This window comes from Molossus molossus, unplaced genomic scaffold (assembly GCF_014108415.1).
Source record: "Molossus molossus isolate mMolMol1 unplaced genomic scaffold, mMolMol1.p scaffold_m16_p_1, whole genome shotgun sequence".
Taxonomy (NCBI): domain Eukaryota; kingdom Metazoa; phylum Chordata; class Mammalia; order Chiroptera; family Molossidae; genus Molossus; species Molossus molossus.
In genome coordinates this window covers 9,062,639-9,079,444 of record NW_023425344.1, presented here as the reverse complement: position 1 = coordinate 9,079,444, position 16,806 = coordinate 9,062,639, and the positions used below count along the sequence as shown (strand labels likewise).

The following is a 16,806-nucleotide window of genomic DNA, read 5'->3' as shown; positions in this document are numbered from 1 at the left end:
TGCTAGTCCTTCCTCAACGACTTGACTTTTCAATGGCAGAGTACCCTAGGTTTCCATCAGTCCTTGGACTTCTCTCCATAGTTATGGCTTTGGTGACTTGATCCTGTGTCATGGCCTTAATTACCACCTATCTGTTCTCAGACCCTACATTCTTCCAGTCTGGGGCTCTCCCCTGGACTCCAGACTCATCTACGCAACTGTCCACTGCACAACTCACACTGATATTTCACGAACACTGCAACACTCAGTGTGTTCACACGGCACTCCTGATCTTCCGCTGCCCATCAAACCTGCCCCGTGAGCCTGTGCTGACTCAGTTAGTGAGCAATGGAAAAGATAAAACTGCCAAGTCAGGGCTCTTGGCTTCATCTTTGTTCACCAATGCACACGTAATTCTGTGAACCTCATTTTCAAGACATATGTAAAATCCAATCACCTCACCTCCATCACTAACATCCTGTTCCAACTTTCACCGGGATCATGGCAATAGCCTTATCTTTGATCCTTCCCCCATCCCAAGTTTATTTGCAGAAGAGCAGCAAATGTGAGTCTCTTAAAAAATATACAGGTTTCCCTCACAATCTGAAAGTAGAGGGTTCCCTATGAAAAACTTTTATAAAGGTTAGGAAAATTTAAAAGCAAAATCCTCTTTCTAGTTCTTTTGGTTAACTAAAACAGGTACTAATGTAGGTGTTTTGTAAAAGTGAAGCAGCACAAAGTAAATCAAACTTTTGAAAGGCAGAGAGATACCTCTATTATATCCCAATGGCTTAACTGAAATTTCTAACTGGGATCTCTGAACAGTGCACCACAGCTTTCAAAACCAAGGACTCAAATCTTTCCCCCAACCTGTTCCTTCTCCAGTGTTCCTTAATTTAGTAGAAGGTACTACTATCTACCTAGTGGCTTAAGACTGAAAGCTGAGATTCAACTTTGTATGTACCTTATGACATCTGTTCACTTGGCTCTTTCTCCACTACCACCACTGATCCAAGAGACTACCTGTCTCCTGGATGCAGTAACAGGCAACCAAATTGGTCTACCAACATCTATTCCCAACTTGGTTCTCCCCTCGATGAGTCATTAGCTAAAGGGATCTTTCAAAAATGTAAATATGATCATGTCTCCTATTAAAAGCTCTTCGTTGGTTTCCCCTTGCTCTGAGGATAAATTAGCCTATTAGGCTTGAATGTCAGACTCCTGTTTATTTTTCCAGTGTCTTCTTGTGTCTTTCCTCTCACTCCTTGTAACCTGGTAAGGCACTCTGGGCTTCTTTCAGTCCTTCTAATTTATTCTTCTTCCCTCCACTGAACCTTTGAATATGCTGTTCCCTTTATCTGAAAACTCCTTATAACCCTCCCGACCACCCCCAAACTACTACTTCCGTTCAGTCTTTACATGTCAGCTCAGATACAAGTATATTTAAAGTATCAGACTATATCACCTTTCCTTGCCATATGTTTTTATATCCCAAAGTCTTCCCTTGTTGCAGTTATTTCTATTAGTATTTACACGTGTGAATAGTTCTTCAACCTAAATCTCCCTTCTTGAGGATGTTCTCAGTGATGGAAGGAACTACTGCGCTTCACAGGATACATGGTGTCCTAAAGCATGCTTACATAGTGGCCATTTACATCTGTAATTATGTTCCTCTTATCTAAAGTGCTGCTGTTGTTTTTTTAATCCCAAATTTGTTCGTCAGATATCAGAATCAACCTACATAAAAGAAACAGACCCCAAATCCTCATCTTCGTGAGTTACACATAACAAGTCAGAAGTGTTTGAGTGAATTTTTCTAATAGACTCTGTTTGAAGTTAACTATTAATATTCTCCAGTTACTTGATGGTTTCAAGAATGATTCTTAGACATTGCCTCAGAATTCCATAGCAACTACTGAAGCACGAAGAATCTGCCCCTCACCTGCCCAACAGTGCCATGTACACAATAGTTACCAAATGTTTACTGAATTGCTTAATTATATTTAAAAACACATAATGTGTTAGCATTCTACTTACCAGCCCTTAGTGGCCTAGGTACACCACCAACAAAAATTGTTTTTCGGGGATCCAGAGGCTGAGAACCATCCATCACAAAATCACTATCACTTAAATTCCAAGGACGGATCTGAACCTATTAAGAAAAGGACATTATTTTATTGGGTCTTATATAGCTTATGCTGTTTTGTGCCAGTAGTTTTTTCCTTGTTTAAAATTTTGGATAGTTGAATTTGGAAACAAATTATTATTATTTTTTTATCTAGGAACTATAAATTATCCACATTTTTAAAAACTAAACTCTTAACATGATGGTTTAATTGTTTTCCATTAACAATCATTTCAAAACAGTTTTTAGAAAACTTGCATTTATAGTTTGTAGTTCACGTAGTGTTTACGTACCGGTTTGTCTTTGATGGTCGGGCTGGAGACACACAGATAGAGCTTCCCATCTTCTTCAATACAAGCATCTATCAGTGCCTGCACTGAGCTCTCTTCTTGAAAGAGAAGGAATGCATAGCCTAGAATAATCACGAAAGATAAAGCAGTATGTCAAAGTAAGTGATTACACCCCAGATTTTATTACTGTTTAGAAAATACACGGTTTTTTTTAAAGGGAAAAAAAAGCCTATCAATTAGGACTAGAGTCATTATACTTTCTATAGAACACAACATCCTATGGAATACACACAAAAACATATATTCATTAAATTAATTACCTACTTTATATACAGCACTTAGTATACAGTGCTGTGCTAAAAGTTTTACATTAACTATTTTGTTTGATACAAGTATATGAAATATTGCTCCCATATTATACAGAAGATACTGAGGTATCGAGTGATTAATTACTTGCTGGAAGTCAGTCACATAAGTAATTGGCTGAGTAATTTCAAACTTGGGTCAGTCCCATGCTCTTTCTAGTAGTGATGCTGCTGCCTTCTCAAACAATTTGGAAGGATCAATCAGTTCAGCATATTAGGACCTGAAGTCCCCTATAAATGCCCTCGGGGTAAGAAGATCTAGAGCATACTTTTGGACTACAGCACACTTGGAAAGGCCTAGGAATTTCCATACACAGAGGGAAAATTCCATAGTCAACTTGACAACTTTCAAATGTTACTAAGAAAACTATCTTAGGGAGGTTGGAATATAACAGGATAGGTCAGAACTTTTAAATCAAGTTGCAACTTGGATGAACAATTTTTTCAGTATAGAGACTATTTAGACTTGTAAATCAAGCTTTTGCTTAAATTCCTATATCATCAGGAAATACGTACTTCCTCTTTTTCTTGTGACAAACAATTATTGATCTTTAATCAATCATGCATCCAGCAAGCAGACTTCATTATAAAAAGGCATCAAAATTTATATTCCAAGTTTACTATTTTGTGATTATTCCCAGAAACTAATAACTATAAATGACGTAAAAACATCCCTTTTCCTTGACAAGATTTCTGTGCAAACTAACATGGAGCACTGCCATCTAAGTGCTAATGTGAAGAAGCCACACATATCTGTTCCATTAAACCACGGGAAGTGTGAGGTCATATTTTACATAGAACTAAAAAAATTCCGCTGTTGCCAACAATGGCCTTACTGCCACAAAGGTCTGATGTGACACAGAAGTATTTTTTTAATAAAATTACATTACTTGATTGCACAAATAAGACATCAAACTGACCTACACAAATAGAAACTTCCAAAGGTAACAATTATGCAAGATTAAGAAATGCATCTTAGAACCTTTTTACTTACTACAAACAATTTAAATATGCTTAAAAATTATTTTTTAAATAAAGACTGGTTTTCTTTAAGTGAAGGCTTTAATTTTGCTACAAAGCTGAGCACTTGAGAGATATAATTGTTTTGTAATAATAGAATATAAGGCTAATTTACTAAAACAGTATTTTAAATTCAATATTTTTAATGCTGCTTAAGTTTTGTGATATTAATATTTTATATGATTATTTTCATAATACTTAATCTTAAAACAACACTTCAAATTCAATATTTTTAATATTGCTTAATTGTTTTTTATGATTGTAAGGAAAGAAATGTTTATATCACAAAATTAATTAAGCAACATGTCAAATGAACTATGATCTAGCGAAACAAGGCCATTAAATATTAAAATACTCTTGCCCGGCCGGTGTGGCTTAGTGGTTGAGTGTCGACCCATGCACCGAGAGGTTGCCAGTTTGGTTCCTGGTCAGGGAACATGCCCAGGTTGTAGGCCAAATCCCCAGTGGGGGGCGTGTAGGAGGCAGCCAATTGATGTTCTCTCTCATTGATGTTCCTATCTCTCTCTCTCTCCCTCTTCCTTCCTCTCTAAAATCAATAAATTTAAAAAAAAATTAAATACCCTTATCAAAACAAAGCATCTATAGTTCTCGGAAGACCAAGATTTGGGAACACTGGTCTTTGGCAATGGCTACAATTAACTATTATTGTACCAAAAAAAAACTATGATTTGCCATGCCAACACACACACCAACACACACACACACACACACACACACTTTTGTTTGTTTTCAGTTTGAGAAAATAAACTAACCACCACCTCAAAAACTACAATGACGATGACAATGGCAACAACAGACACAAAGACGGCAAGGATTCTGTTTCATTAAATTTGTGCCAAGCTAAGTTCCTAGTCTTACAGTCACCATCCTCTTAATGAACACGAGACTCATAAAAAATGTGTATGCCTCCATAAAAACCAATTCTAATTCCTTTGTAAAGTCACCCTCCAAGCCCTGCCTGGAGCTCTGCCCAACCATTTTCATCTAAGTTGCACAGAACCTTACAGATTTAGTTAGAAACTTCTCAAGCGAAGCTTTCCCCCACCTACTTCAGGTCAAAATGATTTCTCTATCTTATAGTTGTTTTATCACGTATTAGGCAATTATTAATCTAGACTTACTGAGAATACAAAGATAAAAGAGTCTTACAGATTACTGGAAGAGTCTGACATTAATAAAATTATCATATATTTTTAAAGTTGTAAAAATGTTATATTGCAACTGTGACAAGAACAATAAAAGAACAGTGCTAGGATGGACTACACTTTGATTTGACCTCCTAGGTGGGTCCTGAAACTGATACTTAAGCTGAGAGAAGTAGCGAATATAGATGCAAAGACACTGGAAGAGTCTTCAAGCCAAGAGAACACTACACATAAAATCTCTGAGGAAGGAGAGAACAGGCCAGATTATGGAATCAGAAGGGAACAAGAAGCAATAATGGGAGAGGCAAAGAGAAGGATGGGGAGGCCAGCATTTTTTCCCTTACCATACCAATAAAAGAAACCACTGAATAGTTTTAAGCAGGGAAGCAAAGGGTAGCACCGCCAGATGAGTTAGAGAGACTGCTTCAGTTTTATTACGGGAGAAAACGAGAGCACCACAAATGTGGACAGAATAGTCAAATACATGTCTGAAGTAGTTACACAGGAACATTAGAAACAAGCATTTTTGTTGAACACTCAATAAAATAAACTTTTTAAAAGAACAAGATAGTAAAACTCTGGACAACAGCATGTAAAAACTAAAACAACAAACATCTATATCTCTGTGGACCTAATTTTCTCTCTGAGGATTTGGGACCTCCAAATCTAGTAAATTTCAAAATCATGTGAAAATGTCAAGTATATAGAGAAAGGTCCATAGGTTCTAATAGATTCTCATAGAGGCCTGGGATCCAGAATCCCTGCCCAAAGGTGGTCTCAACCCCGTAAGGATAAGATCTAAAGGCATAAAACAAAACAAAACAAAAATCACTGTATTATTACATTTCTTTAAAAAAATTACATGAACTAGCAATAAAGGTTCTGTAATTCTCAATGACAAAAAGTAGAGATGGCCCACATAATTCATCAACAGGAACCGTTAGCTAATTTTTGTGCAACAATACCTAACCTATTTCCTTTCCCAGAGCCAAAATCAGACTATTTAATAGACCTATTGGAGTCTTTTCCAGGCTTGAAAATCCACTCAGCCATGAGAATAACAGAGTTTTTTCTTTTCTAAAATTATATTTCAATAATACTTAAAGAAAAGTCTTTGTCTTTCAACCTCCCCCTTTAGTCACTTCAGAGAATCTGCCATCAGGAATCTGCCCAACTGGAATAATGTTCAACTCTTGCCCCCTTCCTGCCCTTCTCACTGTGGACAGGGGATCCTTCCTCTCTCCACTGATGGTGTGATCTGCTTTGTGATTCTTGTAGTCTGGTGATCAGCCACAGCAAAATAGCAGTACGTGACTAACACAATAAGGTATTTTCTTCACATCTTGTCTCTTTACATAATTGAGTGTTTGTTGCCCAGTCATGTTCTCCTCTATCTGAATTCACCAACAGAGTGTGTACTGCTCTACTGTGATTTGTGTAATCTGGAACACTTAAGTAAATTTTTCAGTATTTAAACTATTCATAAATTTATATTTTAGTCTCACGTCACACAGATCTTTATTTCACTGAGTAAAGTAAAGAGGGGGTCTTTTTATATGTCTTTACTCAAGGTTACTTGAAAGATGCTTTAGATAGAAAAAGTACTGAAACATTTGAGTCTTTAAAATTATCATCAAATCATTATAGAGAAAGCATAGCAAGTCTCTTATGATTTCTTACTGGCTTAAAGTGAAACTGAAATAGCTCTCAGGACCATTCTGCCTTCCTCAATACATATTACCAGCCTCTACAAATTACACTATTAATTTTTATATAAAGATGTAGTCATATTCAATTTTAAAAGAAAAGAAAACACAAAGTAATTGATACTGTCTCTTTTGCTCATATATAATTGATTCCTTAGCAAATGTTATCAATAAAAACCCTTACCTTTTGGTGGAAAATAGGACTTGCTTTCTGCTTTATGAGGCCAATCTACTACCAAAGGCCCAAATCTTCTGAAGCTAGCAGTTATTTCATCTTAAGAAAGCACAATGATATGCATTAGGAATTAGTTTTGAAAATTCATTCTAAAAGCTGATATGCTATGTTACTTTAAAGATTTAATATTTAAAAATACCAAATAGCCTAAGATAAGCTAGAACACAAACACTGAAAACATGTTTAATACCCTTATTAAAAATATACATAAAAATATCTATTTTATCCAAATAAATCAATTTTTAAGCGGTATAGTGGCCAGAATAATCAATTCAGTGTGATTTTTTACATTTTATATAACATTCTATGGATAATAATACATTTACAGTACACCAAACCTTAAATATCATTGTCTTGAAAAACATGCCAACATAATGTTAAATTAAATAAAGGGATCCATTACTGCTTGATAAGTAAACTCTTGTAGAAAAAGGTATGCTGAAGCAACATATGAAAATCTCTAACACTCATATAATATACTAGAGTCTGACACATGCCAGTTCACTGAAACACATCCAGGTCAAATCCAATATAGGTTCTAGGTAATTCCACCCCATGGAAACCTTATTATACTGATTAGTACACAGAATAATCTATTAGTCTTTTTAATCATTGAATCATCTATTAGTTTTGAAACAGAATAGCAGATTTCCCATAAAAAATATGTCCTATACTTAAAAATATAAGTGGAATATGACCTAGGGTACGCAAATCTTATTTATAAAAAATATTTACAGTAGCAATACACATTATAACATAATGTAAAGAAATCAACTTTGTTCAACTACCTCCACATTTGAGCAGGTGAAAAGATACTTAAAATATTTAAACAGAGATGGATATCTATTCTAATTGAAAATCTTTAGAGGTAAAAAATCCCATACCCCATTCACAATATATTTCAGTGTTTTTTTTTTAAGCTCAAATCATCAGCTTACCTTCATCAATATCTGGAGGAAGACCACCCACAAAAACCTTTCGAGAGAAGCGTTCTATTCGCTCTCCATTTTGATGAGCTGAGTAACATGTAGGTGAATTTAAAACACCAACTTGATCATTATGACCATCATCCAACAAGCCATCATCGATTGGAAAGAGGGAAGAACGACCTAAAATGTAAGAACAAATATCACTTGACTCTCAGATAGTAGAAAATGAGAAATTAAAATCAAACATGAACAGAGCAATGACAATATGCATATATGCACAACCAATGGACACAGACAATAGTTTGGAAAAAGCAGGAGGGGGGAGGATGCGGGAAGGAGAGGGATCAATGCTGGAAAAAAAGGGGGACATCTGTAAAACTTTCAACAATAAAGATAAAAAAGAGCAATGAAAATTCAAAGGCTCAAAAAATGAAGGTGATATATTCATAAAAATGAAAGGAAACTCAGATAAAGATTTTAATTAGAGTTCATAATGAAGCAGTCGAAGAAATGACTTAGAGATAAACAGCAATATCACAACAATTATACCACAAACACTAGATCACTTAAAATTTTTATGAAAAGCAAAAAGAATCTCATGTCTGGGGATGGTTAGACTGGATGTGTAACAGGAGAAACCTTCAGAAATTGGTGGCAGAAAGGAAATGGCACAGACTACATAGATAAGACATAAAACCACTTGCAGACTATAGGAAGGACAAGGGCATCAAGCAATCCTTGTATATAAGGTCTTGAATTAATTTATTACACGTGACAATTATATGAAAGGGTAGACATGGCTTCTGCACATGTGCGAAACACAAAAGGCCATCCCCTCTCAGACTCCAGTCCCCATCTGAGCTCACCCTTCGGGAGTGCACCCTTGTACAGGGCACATCCTGGACAATTCTCCGCAGCAATCATGTTGCTAGACTATGTGGGGATCAAAAAATAAAATAACCTGATAAAATATGGCCCCCTGTTCTCAAGGAATGTACATTTAGAAAAGCTAAGATCTATATAAATAACTAGGGCACATATCCATAAGGAAGCTTCCAAGTGCTTCAGAGGAAGTATGATGAAGGGAGTAGTCTGGCTAATAAATGGATAATTTCTTAAATCCTCAAGTGAAACTGAATAGCATCTGTGGTAAAATTGCAAAGGTAGTAGTGCTTACTGGGGACATTACAAAGGGTAGAATATTTACAAATAAAAATATCTGTAAGAACATGGTTTTGAATAAATTTTTCAAAGTGAAAGAAAAAACAGAAAAAATAGGAAAACTAAATTTACTTAGAAATCGAGTGGTCAAGCCAGAAAAGCACTTTGCGGTTAGTCAGAGTACTCAGCCTTGAATGCCAGGCTAAAGGAGCCATTGTTTTTAGTAGGTAAAGGAAATAATGACACGGGGGTTCAAGCAAGATAGTAACTTTTTTTCTTGTGCTCTAGAAAGAATGGTTAAGGTAGGTGGAAATGAACAGATCAGTTCTTCAAAAACTTCAGAAAGGACAGATGGCAGAGGTAACTACAACAGTAAAAGGTAAGATGGGAAACAAAACAGAGAAAAAGAAGGGAAAAAAAGAAACCAAAAGGAGATTTTAGAACATGAATGGTTAAGAATCATTAACTAAATATAAGGACAGCAAAGACCAGGAATTGGTACAAGAAGGGAAATGTGTTTTAGATATGTCAAGTTTCACAAACTGATAGGCTATTCCAAAGTAAATGTATGAAGGTTGAAAATAAAGTAGAGAAAGGAAATCAGTCGTATATATGAGGAAATAAAGGGAGTCAGCTCCACAAAGGTGATAGTTTAGGTTCTTGGTAGTATCACAGATAAAAACTCAAGAGAAAAATGATGAGGACAGTTCCTTGGAAAATTTACAAAGAAATAGAACATTCAAGGAGATAGAGAAAGAAGCAGTAAGAAAAGAGGACAGCCAAAATATTATTGTGACAGAGTACAAATGAAAACTAATTTAATAAAAAAGAGAAAGTAACAATGTGAGATGTTAAGATGATGATTTTTAAAAATGACAACTGTGTCTGAAAACATGCATGATCTTCAAAGGTATTGGTTTTAATAAATTTGGGTGGGAGTCACACTGCATTTGAGCTTTGTAAAGTACAGATATCAAAAGATGATTCTTTAGAAGTTTATTAAAGATAAGAATGTAGACAGGTTGTTTTCTTTCAAGATCGAGTGAAGGATTTTGTTTTTGGATGAGGAGACAATGTATATAATATATGGCCTATGTCTGAATATATACAAGTAATAAATATTAAACATAAAATGTCATTAATGTTATCATCTTGAAAAATATGGCACATAATGATACAAGAGATATAAATAAAGACAGTCTGAAATGTGTCAGCCTGCTAAGAACTGGGGCTGGTTGACAAGGAGGGGGGCTACTCGTCTATGAACTATATAACCAGATGCTGCAAATAATAATTTAAAGATAAGACACAAAAACAAGGAAAAAATTCATAATAAATAGAAGAAACAGGAATTATTCTACAGAGGCAAACTCAATTTTAGTAAGTTATTCTGAAAGATACCTATGTTTACTGGGTAACTTTGTGAATATTAACTTTCCCAATACCTTTCCTATCAGAAATAAGGAATAGTGTAAAACAAATGTTAATATTCTTTTGTAATTAATCAGTGGAAAGAAAGCTCTTCAAAAATGAAACTATTTTACTTAACAAAATGAACCTCATCGAGATCTATTAAAAACAGTCTTAATTGTGAGTAACTTGTTCAAATTTCTAATTGATTTTAAAGAAATAATTCTATTTTAAAAAGGAATTTTAAATTTTAAAAAGGAATAATGAGGTAGAAAAACAACATAAATACTAGTTTTTAATAAAAAAATGACAAAACCAAATTTTATACTTATTGCAGATATGCCAATACTTTGAAAATGATTTCACTTTAAAGTGTCCTGACATGCAAATTTAGCAGTGCCATGAATATAATAAAGTCCTTCTAACAGATTTTTATCATGAGAAAAAAATACAGATCATAAATATTTAGGGTTTGCGAATACAATGACTAAGGAAATCACTATATAAGCAATGTCAGATAGAGAGGTGGACTTAAAATGACAAACTTTTTATGCTAACTATAATACTGTAAATATAATTAGATTATAACTATATTGACAATAATTCCATTTTACTAAATATAATAATGTTTTAACTATAATAAATATTACAATTGGTAAAATAGCAAATATCTATAATCTATTAAGCAAAGTTCAGCTGTAACAAAGGATATAATGAAAAGGCTAAGAACATATCACACAGTAGCCATACTAAAAAGACTGTTCATAGTTAAAAAATAATTATCACTTTCTTTCCAGAAGCCTTAAAAGCTATAGTTATTTAAAAGAGAAGTTAACTGAGCAAACACCACCTACAAAATATCACTTTCTACCTTGCCAGTTATCTTTTCCTTTAAACCAAATTAATTTGGTTATAAAAGAAACCACTAAATAATTGTTTTCCATATACATATACTTTAAACGTACTTTCTAAGAATAAGACATACATATATTTAGTGCATGAAAATGACTGTCAATAAAGGTAAAATCATATGTGCTCAGAGAAGTAGATTTGATTAAAATCTGACTTGGACTAAAATATTTACTATAGTTTTCAATCAAAATTAAATTGCCCTTATTTTTTGCTTTGAAACTAGGATATATTTTCCATTTTTTTTACACCCCAAAAGAGTGAAATTGAATAATAAAAACACAATATAAAATCTGTGGGATGTAGCAAAAGCCACATACTTAGAGAAAAATTTCCATACTTAGGAGGAAAATTTATAGTTTTAAATGCACATTAGAGAAAAAGAAATGTTTAAAATAAATAATCCTAGTTTAGAGAAAAAAATAGCAATTTAAAAACAAAGTAGAATGAAATGAAAAATGAAAAACATGACATTAAAAGACAGACTAACAGAAAGATAATCAATAAAGCCAAATTTTGACTCTTTAAAAACTTACAAAAATTGATATATCTCTAAGTTCATCAAGAAAGAAAGAAAACTAAAATTACCAATACTAGGTATGAAAAAGAGGACATCAATCAACACAATCTACAAACATTAAAAGGCTAAAAATGAAAGTATTATAAACTTTATGCTATAAATTCAACAACTAGAGGAAATAAATCCCTTAAACAAATACCTTTGAAAATTGGCACAATTTTTATATATACATATGTTTTTATATATATGTATTTGTTTATATGTATGTATATGTGTGTGTGTATGTATATATACATACATATATATACTATATACACATATGTAGAACTAAATAGATACAGAACTCAATAAATAAATATATTACTGAACAGTTCTATAAATATGCTGTTCTTTGTTTTTTAAAAGTATGTTCATTCATCATTAAAGCCACCTAGGCCTGATGTTTTCTTTGTAGAAACTTTATTCTTTAGTTATGTGTGTGTGTGTGTGTGTGTGTGTGTGTATGCAAATACATGCATATATGTGTGTGTGTGTATATGTATGTGTGTGTATCTATATATCTATAATATCCATTGATATTTTTAGAGAGAGTAGAAGGGACGGGGGGGAAGGGGCAGGGGAGAGAGGGGGAGGTAGAAAGAGAAACATCCATGTGAGAGAACATCAATTTGTTGCCTCTGGCATGTGCCCTGACTGGGGCAGGGGATGGAACCTGCAACCGAAGTACATGCTCTTGACCTGGAATCGAACCCTTGATCCTTCAGTGCCTGGGCTCACAATCTAACCGCTGAGCCACAATGCTAGATTTTATATTTTTAATAAATGTAGAACAATTCACACACACGCACATGTATAAATAAATATACCTATGTACATACAAATGAAAGGCAAATCAAAGTTTTGCAAAAGGAAAAGGTACAAACAGAAAATATAAGAATTAACATAATGTAATATGAAATTAATTATAACTAAGATTACACTGAGATTTTAACTCTGACTGTGGTGGATATGCTAATAGGTCTAAACATTAATACTTATAGTTAACTCTTCACATTTTAGTTTTATTTTGGAAACCCAGAGTAAAGACATTTCCCACATGGGGGAGGCAAGAGAGAAAAAAAAACACTTGCACAAATCAGTCAGTTTATAGCTTGAGGCTAAGCATGGTTCTTTGATCTCAATGTATTATCCTGTTCTTGTATTTACTGAAAGTTGTTCTAAAAGTAAAAACAAAACAAATTATATTAATTAAACATGAATAGGAATATTCCCATTTTTTAAGATCCAGTGGTTATTCCACTAGGGTAGATAACCCACCAGTGTGATTTTTAATATTTAATATGCAAGAATAAAAAAAACTATCAAAGCAAAAGTAGTAGGTTCAGGACTGATTTCTCTAAAACATCACCAGTTTAATCAGATAGAGTCATGCATGTTTCTCCAAAGAACTTAGAATGAAATTATAAGGTGCACTTATCACTTTAAAATACGTTGCCCCAATAATAGGTTTGTCCTTTTCTCACAGAGGATGAATAAGATATGTAAACTGAATAGAAAGGGGGAAAATGAGTAAAAAATAGTAAGGGAACCAGGTTACTTCTACCTTTCTGAGTCATTCGTTTGGCATGTTTTTAAAAAATGTTTTATTACTTACGGTGTCAAAATATTTTCAAATTCAAATAAATCTCTCAATAGTTATTTCTAATGAGTATACTTTTCATCTGACCATCAAAATAAAACAATTTAAAACAGACTCCTACTATTCAGAGTCTCAACTAAAAAATTTACTAATGGCATATAATTTGAGAGAGAAATTTAGGCATTATTCCCCCATAATTTGCCAAATAAACTGACAACTGTAAGTTCTGTCCCATAGATGGTCTACCTTAAAACCATGTGACAGTTTCTTTCAATACTGGGAGGCAGCTCTAAAGCAGAAAAAACCTTTATGGCTCCCAAAGGATAGAGATATTAAAGAGTATTGGCAAGTTCCTACCTAAAAGCAGAACATTTTGCTTTTTCTTAATATTATAACCATAGTCTACAACTATAGAACTGAGATGAAAGAAGATAAATAACGTAACTTTCTGCTAACTTCCTCCTATGAACTTCTTAGATCATCATATTTACACTGGAGTATGCCAAATTAGATTAAACATAAATTGCTAAGGCTAACAGATGAAAAGTGTATAATAAGAAAAGAATCCTAGCCCTGGCTGGTTTGACTCAGCAGTAGAGCGTCCGCCTGTGGACCAATGAGTCAGAGTTTGATTCCGGCCAAGGGCACATACCTCAAATGTAGTTTGTCCCTGGCCCTGGTCGGGGTTGTGCGGTAGGCAACCAGTCGATGTGTCCCTCTCACATCGATGTTTCTCTCTCTCTCCCTCCCAGTCTATCTGAAGATTCTGAAGATAAATAGAAAAAAATATCCTCAGGTGAAGATTAAAAAAAAAAAAGAAAAGAATCCTAAATTGCTCTTTAGTTTAAAAAATACCTTAAAATCACAGCTTGGTAAGTGGGTACTTTTCCAAGAGAACTGAAGCTCCATATTAAAATAGCACAGTGAAATGAGATAGTACATAGATCTGAAAACAGACACTAAAATTCTAAAACTTTCCCTTTCTCCTCAGTTGCTAATAACAATCTATAGAAAGTTATTTAGGTTTTCTCTAGCTCTAAATTTTTTAGTTAAGAAAATGAAAGAATCAAGAAATTCAGTCAAGCATTTTAAGTTTCAAATTTCAAAAATGAAGTTAAATTCAGATGATGTAAAATGTAAAACTGGAAATACTATTTAAGAATACAAACTAGTTGTTTCTGTCCTCAGTGATGGCAAATGTTTTAGCTTGTTTTCAAAGTACATGCAGTCATGACTACATAAAAAGAAACTGAAACACACACACATATAATAATTATCAAAAGGCACTGTTATCATTGTCTATCATCCACGGATCAAGGGATATTTTAAAGATCAAGGAAAAGTCTTTCCATTTAGTTTGGCACTTATATAATGGCAACTATATAAATATGATTATCATTCACTTAAATAACCTAGTAATATAAATTACTTTTGCCCATAGATTTTTCTCCCTCTCAAATTTTGCACATGAAAAAAAAAGGTAAAGTCTAAGCCACAGAAAATGTCAGCTGCTTTTCTAGAAAGTTTAGTAAGTACAGCATCACACAGTCCCAGCTTTTTCTTTAAGATAGTAAGTCCAAGGAGAAGACTATTGCAGGATAGAGAGAAAGTGTATGGGGGAATAGATTACATTCTTATAAGACAGAGAAATATTAGCAACGTGATTTCTGTATATCAATGTTCATTTGTTATTTTCAACTGGGTCAAACATAAAACTAATAAACTAGAGAGATAAATCATATAGCACAGATAAGATAATCAGTTATAGATTTAAAGAGTAGAAAATCATATTGCATGTCATCTTCACTAGTATTTATTAAACATATTTCTTAAGCAAACTATAAATGAGCTTTATTTTAAAAGGTATAAAATAACTTTAAAAATAGTTAAAATCTGGGCAGTTTAAAAGTGATAATTTTATTAAATAACCATATTAGTATGAAATGTTCTTTAAAGGTTTAAAGATTTAGGATTGAAAACTTTGACAACAAGTGCTCAAATCAAAATATAAGTCTTCTGTGAGTTTTCAGACACTGCACAAGAAATCTGTGATAATTAATACAACATTGATCAGTAAAACCCAATTAGAAACAGTTATACCATAGCAAACAGAAATTAATTACCTCGTCTTCTCCCATAACTCCTTGCTGCATGTAAACAAAGGACAAATTATAAAATGTCAGAACTAAAAGTAAGCCCACATATAAAAATATTTGTGATATGAAATGCTATGTGGGCATCTGGAAATTAGTGCTACTTTCTTTTCAGAGCTACAATAATGCTAATATATAACATATGTATGATGTTTTACCATTTACAGAGCACTCTTATTATATATTTCATCTGAACTGTATAAAAACTGTGAAATTAACGGAAAATATATATGTATTCTCATTCTTGTTAAAACTCATGAATAAATATGTGTTTCATCGGATCAGGGTAGGAATATGTAACACTTTATAGTTAAATAGCATCACAAATAATTTTTCCAATGAATGGAAACAACTTGAATTAAATCCTTATTTTTCTATTTATTATAAAGAGCAATATAGCATATATAGTCCAACAAATAGTTATTCAGATCCAATTCATATTATACTGAACCCTGCACGGAAAAAGTACTGGAAGACACAATAAAGAAATCAATCCATGTTCAAACTTGCTTAGTTGAAGAAATTATTAATAATATACCACAGCTAGTAATGTTTTCTATTCTTTTAGTACATTTTAAAACAGCTATCTTTAGTGTTTATGTCTTTACCTCTGAGATACTAAGAATTCAGATACAAATTATTAATAGTATTATCACAGAATAGTTGGTATGTTAAGTATTGTAAAAGTATAAAGTAGTAGGCATTTTAATCTGTGACTAGCAGATTACATAATTCCTTACGAAGGAAAAAATACTGCAATTTATTTTTCATAAGAAACTATCAGTTTGATAAAATTCACAACTTGTTTTTAAATAACTCCTCTCCCCAAATCCGAGTATACAATGAATACTTTTACCCTGGAATTAATATATAAAACCAAGGCAGTAAACCAAAAATGGCTGTTTTAAGTTCAGATAGGCCTGGGAAAAATTAATATTGAATAAATCTCAAATCAAAATATATATTACAAGTTGTCAGAAATGTCTCCCCAAAAGTATAAATACCAAAAGAAAACTTTTTATCTCATTATACATGTTCTATTGTTGAAGTTTTCAAAAATGTGTTTTAAATGTTATACTAAGGCTTTAAATATAAATGTGTCTACAAGGTGAGAATATAGCATTAGTTCCCCTATAATAAGGAAGGGGATAAACAAACTAGTCAACTTTCCTAGTCATTTACAGTTCAAGAAATAATTA

At 33.1% G+C, this 16,806-nt stretch overlaps 1 protein-coding gene across 9 annotated transcripts in view; it reads right to left on the bottom strand.

The window, feature by feature from the left end:
• CPEB2 (cytoplasmic polyadenylation element binding protein 2) overlaps positions 1-16,806 on the bottom strand; it is a 63,683-nt gene that overhangs the window by 8,523 nt on the left and 38,354 nt on the right. For 6 of the 9 annotated variants that reach the window (XM_036261691.1, XM_036261673.1, XM_036261697.1 and 3 more), the window contains 5 exons: positions 15,578-15,601; positions 7,825-7,995; positions 6,836-6,925; positions 2,398-2,516; positions 2,017-2,131 (listed from right to left, as the gene is read on the bottom strand). In XM_036261691.1, coding sequence (XP_036117584.1) covers positions 2,017-2,131; positions 2,398-2,516; positions 6,836-6,925; positions 7,825-7,995; positions 15,578-15,601 — 519 coding nt within the window. The remainder of the gene's footprint in view (positions 1-2,016; positions 2,132-2,397; positions 2,517-6,835; positions 6,926-7,824; positions 7,996-15,577; positions 15,602-16,806) is intronic. The other 3 variants (XM_036261701.1, XM_036261681.1, XM_036261706.1) reach the window with 1 other exon arrangement.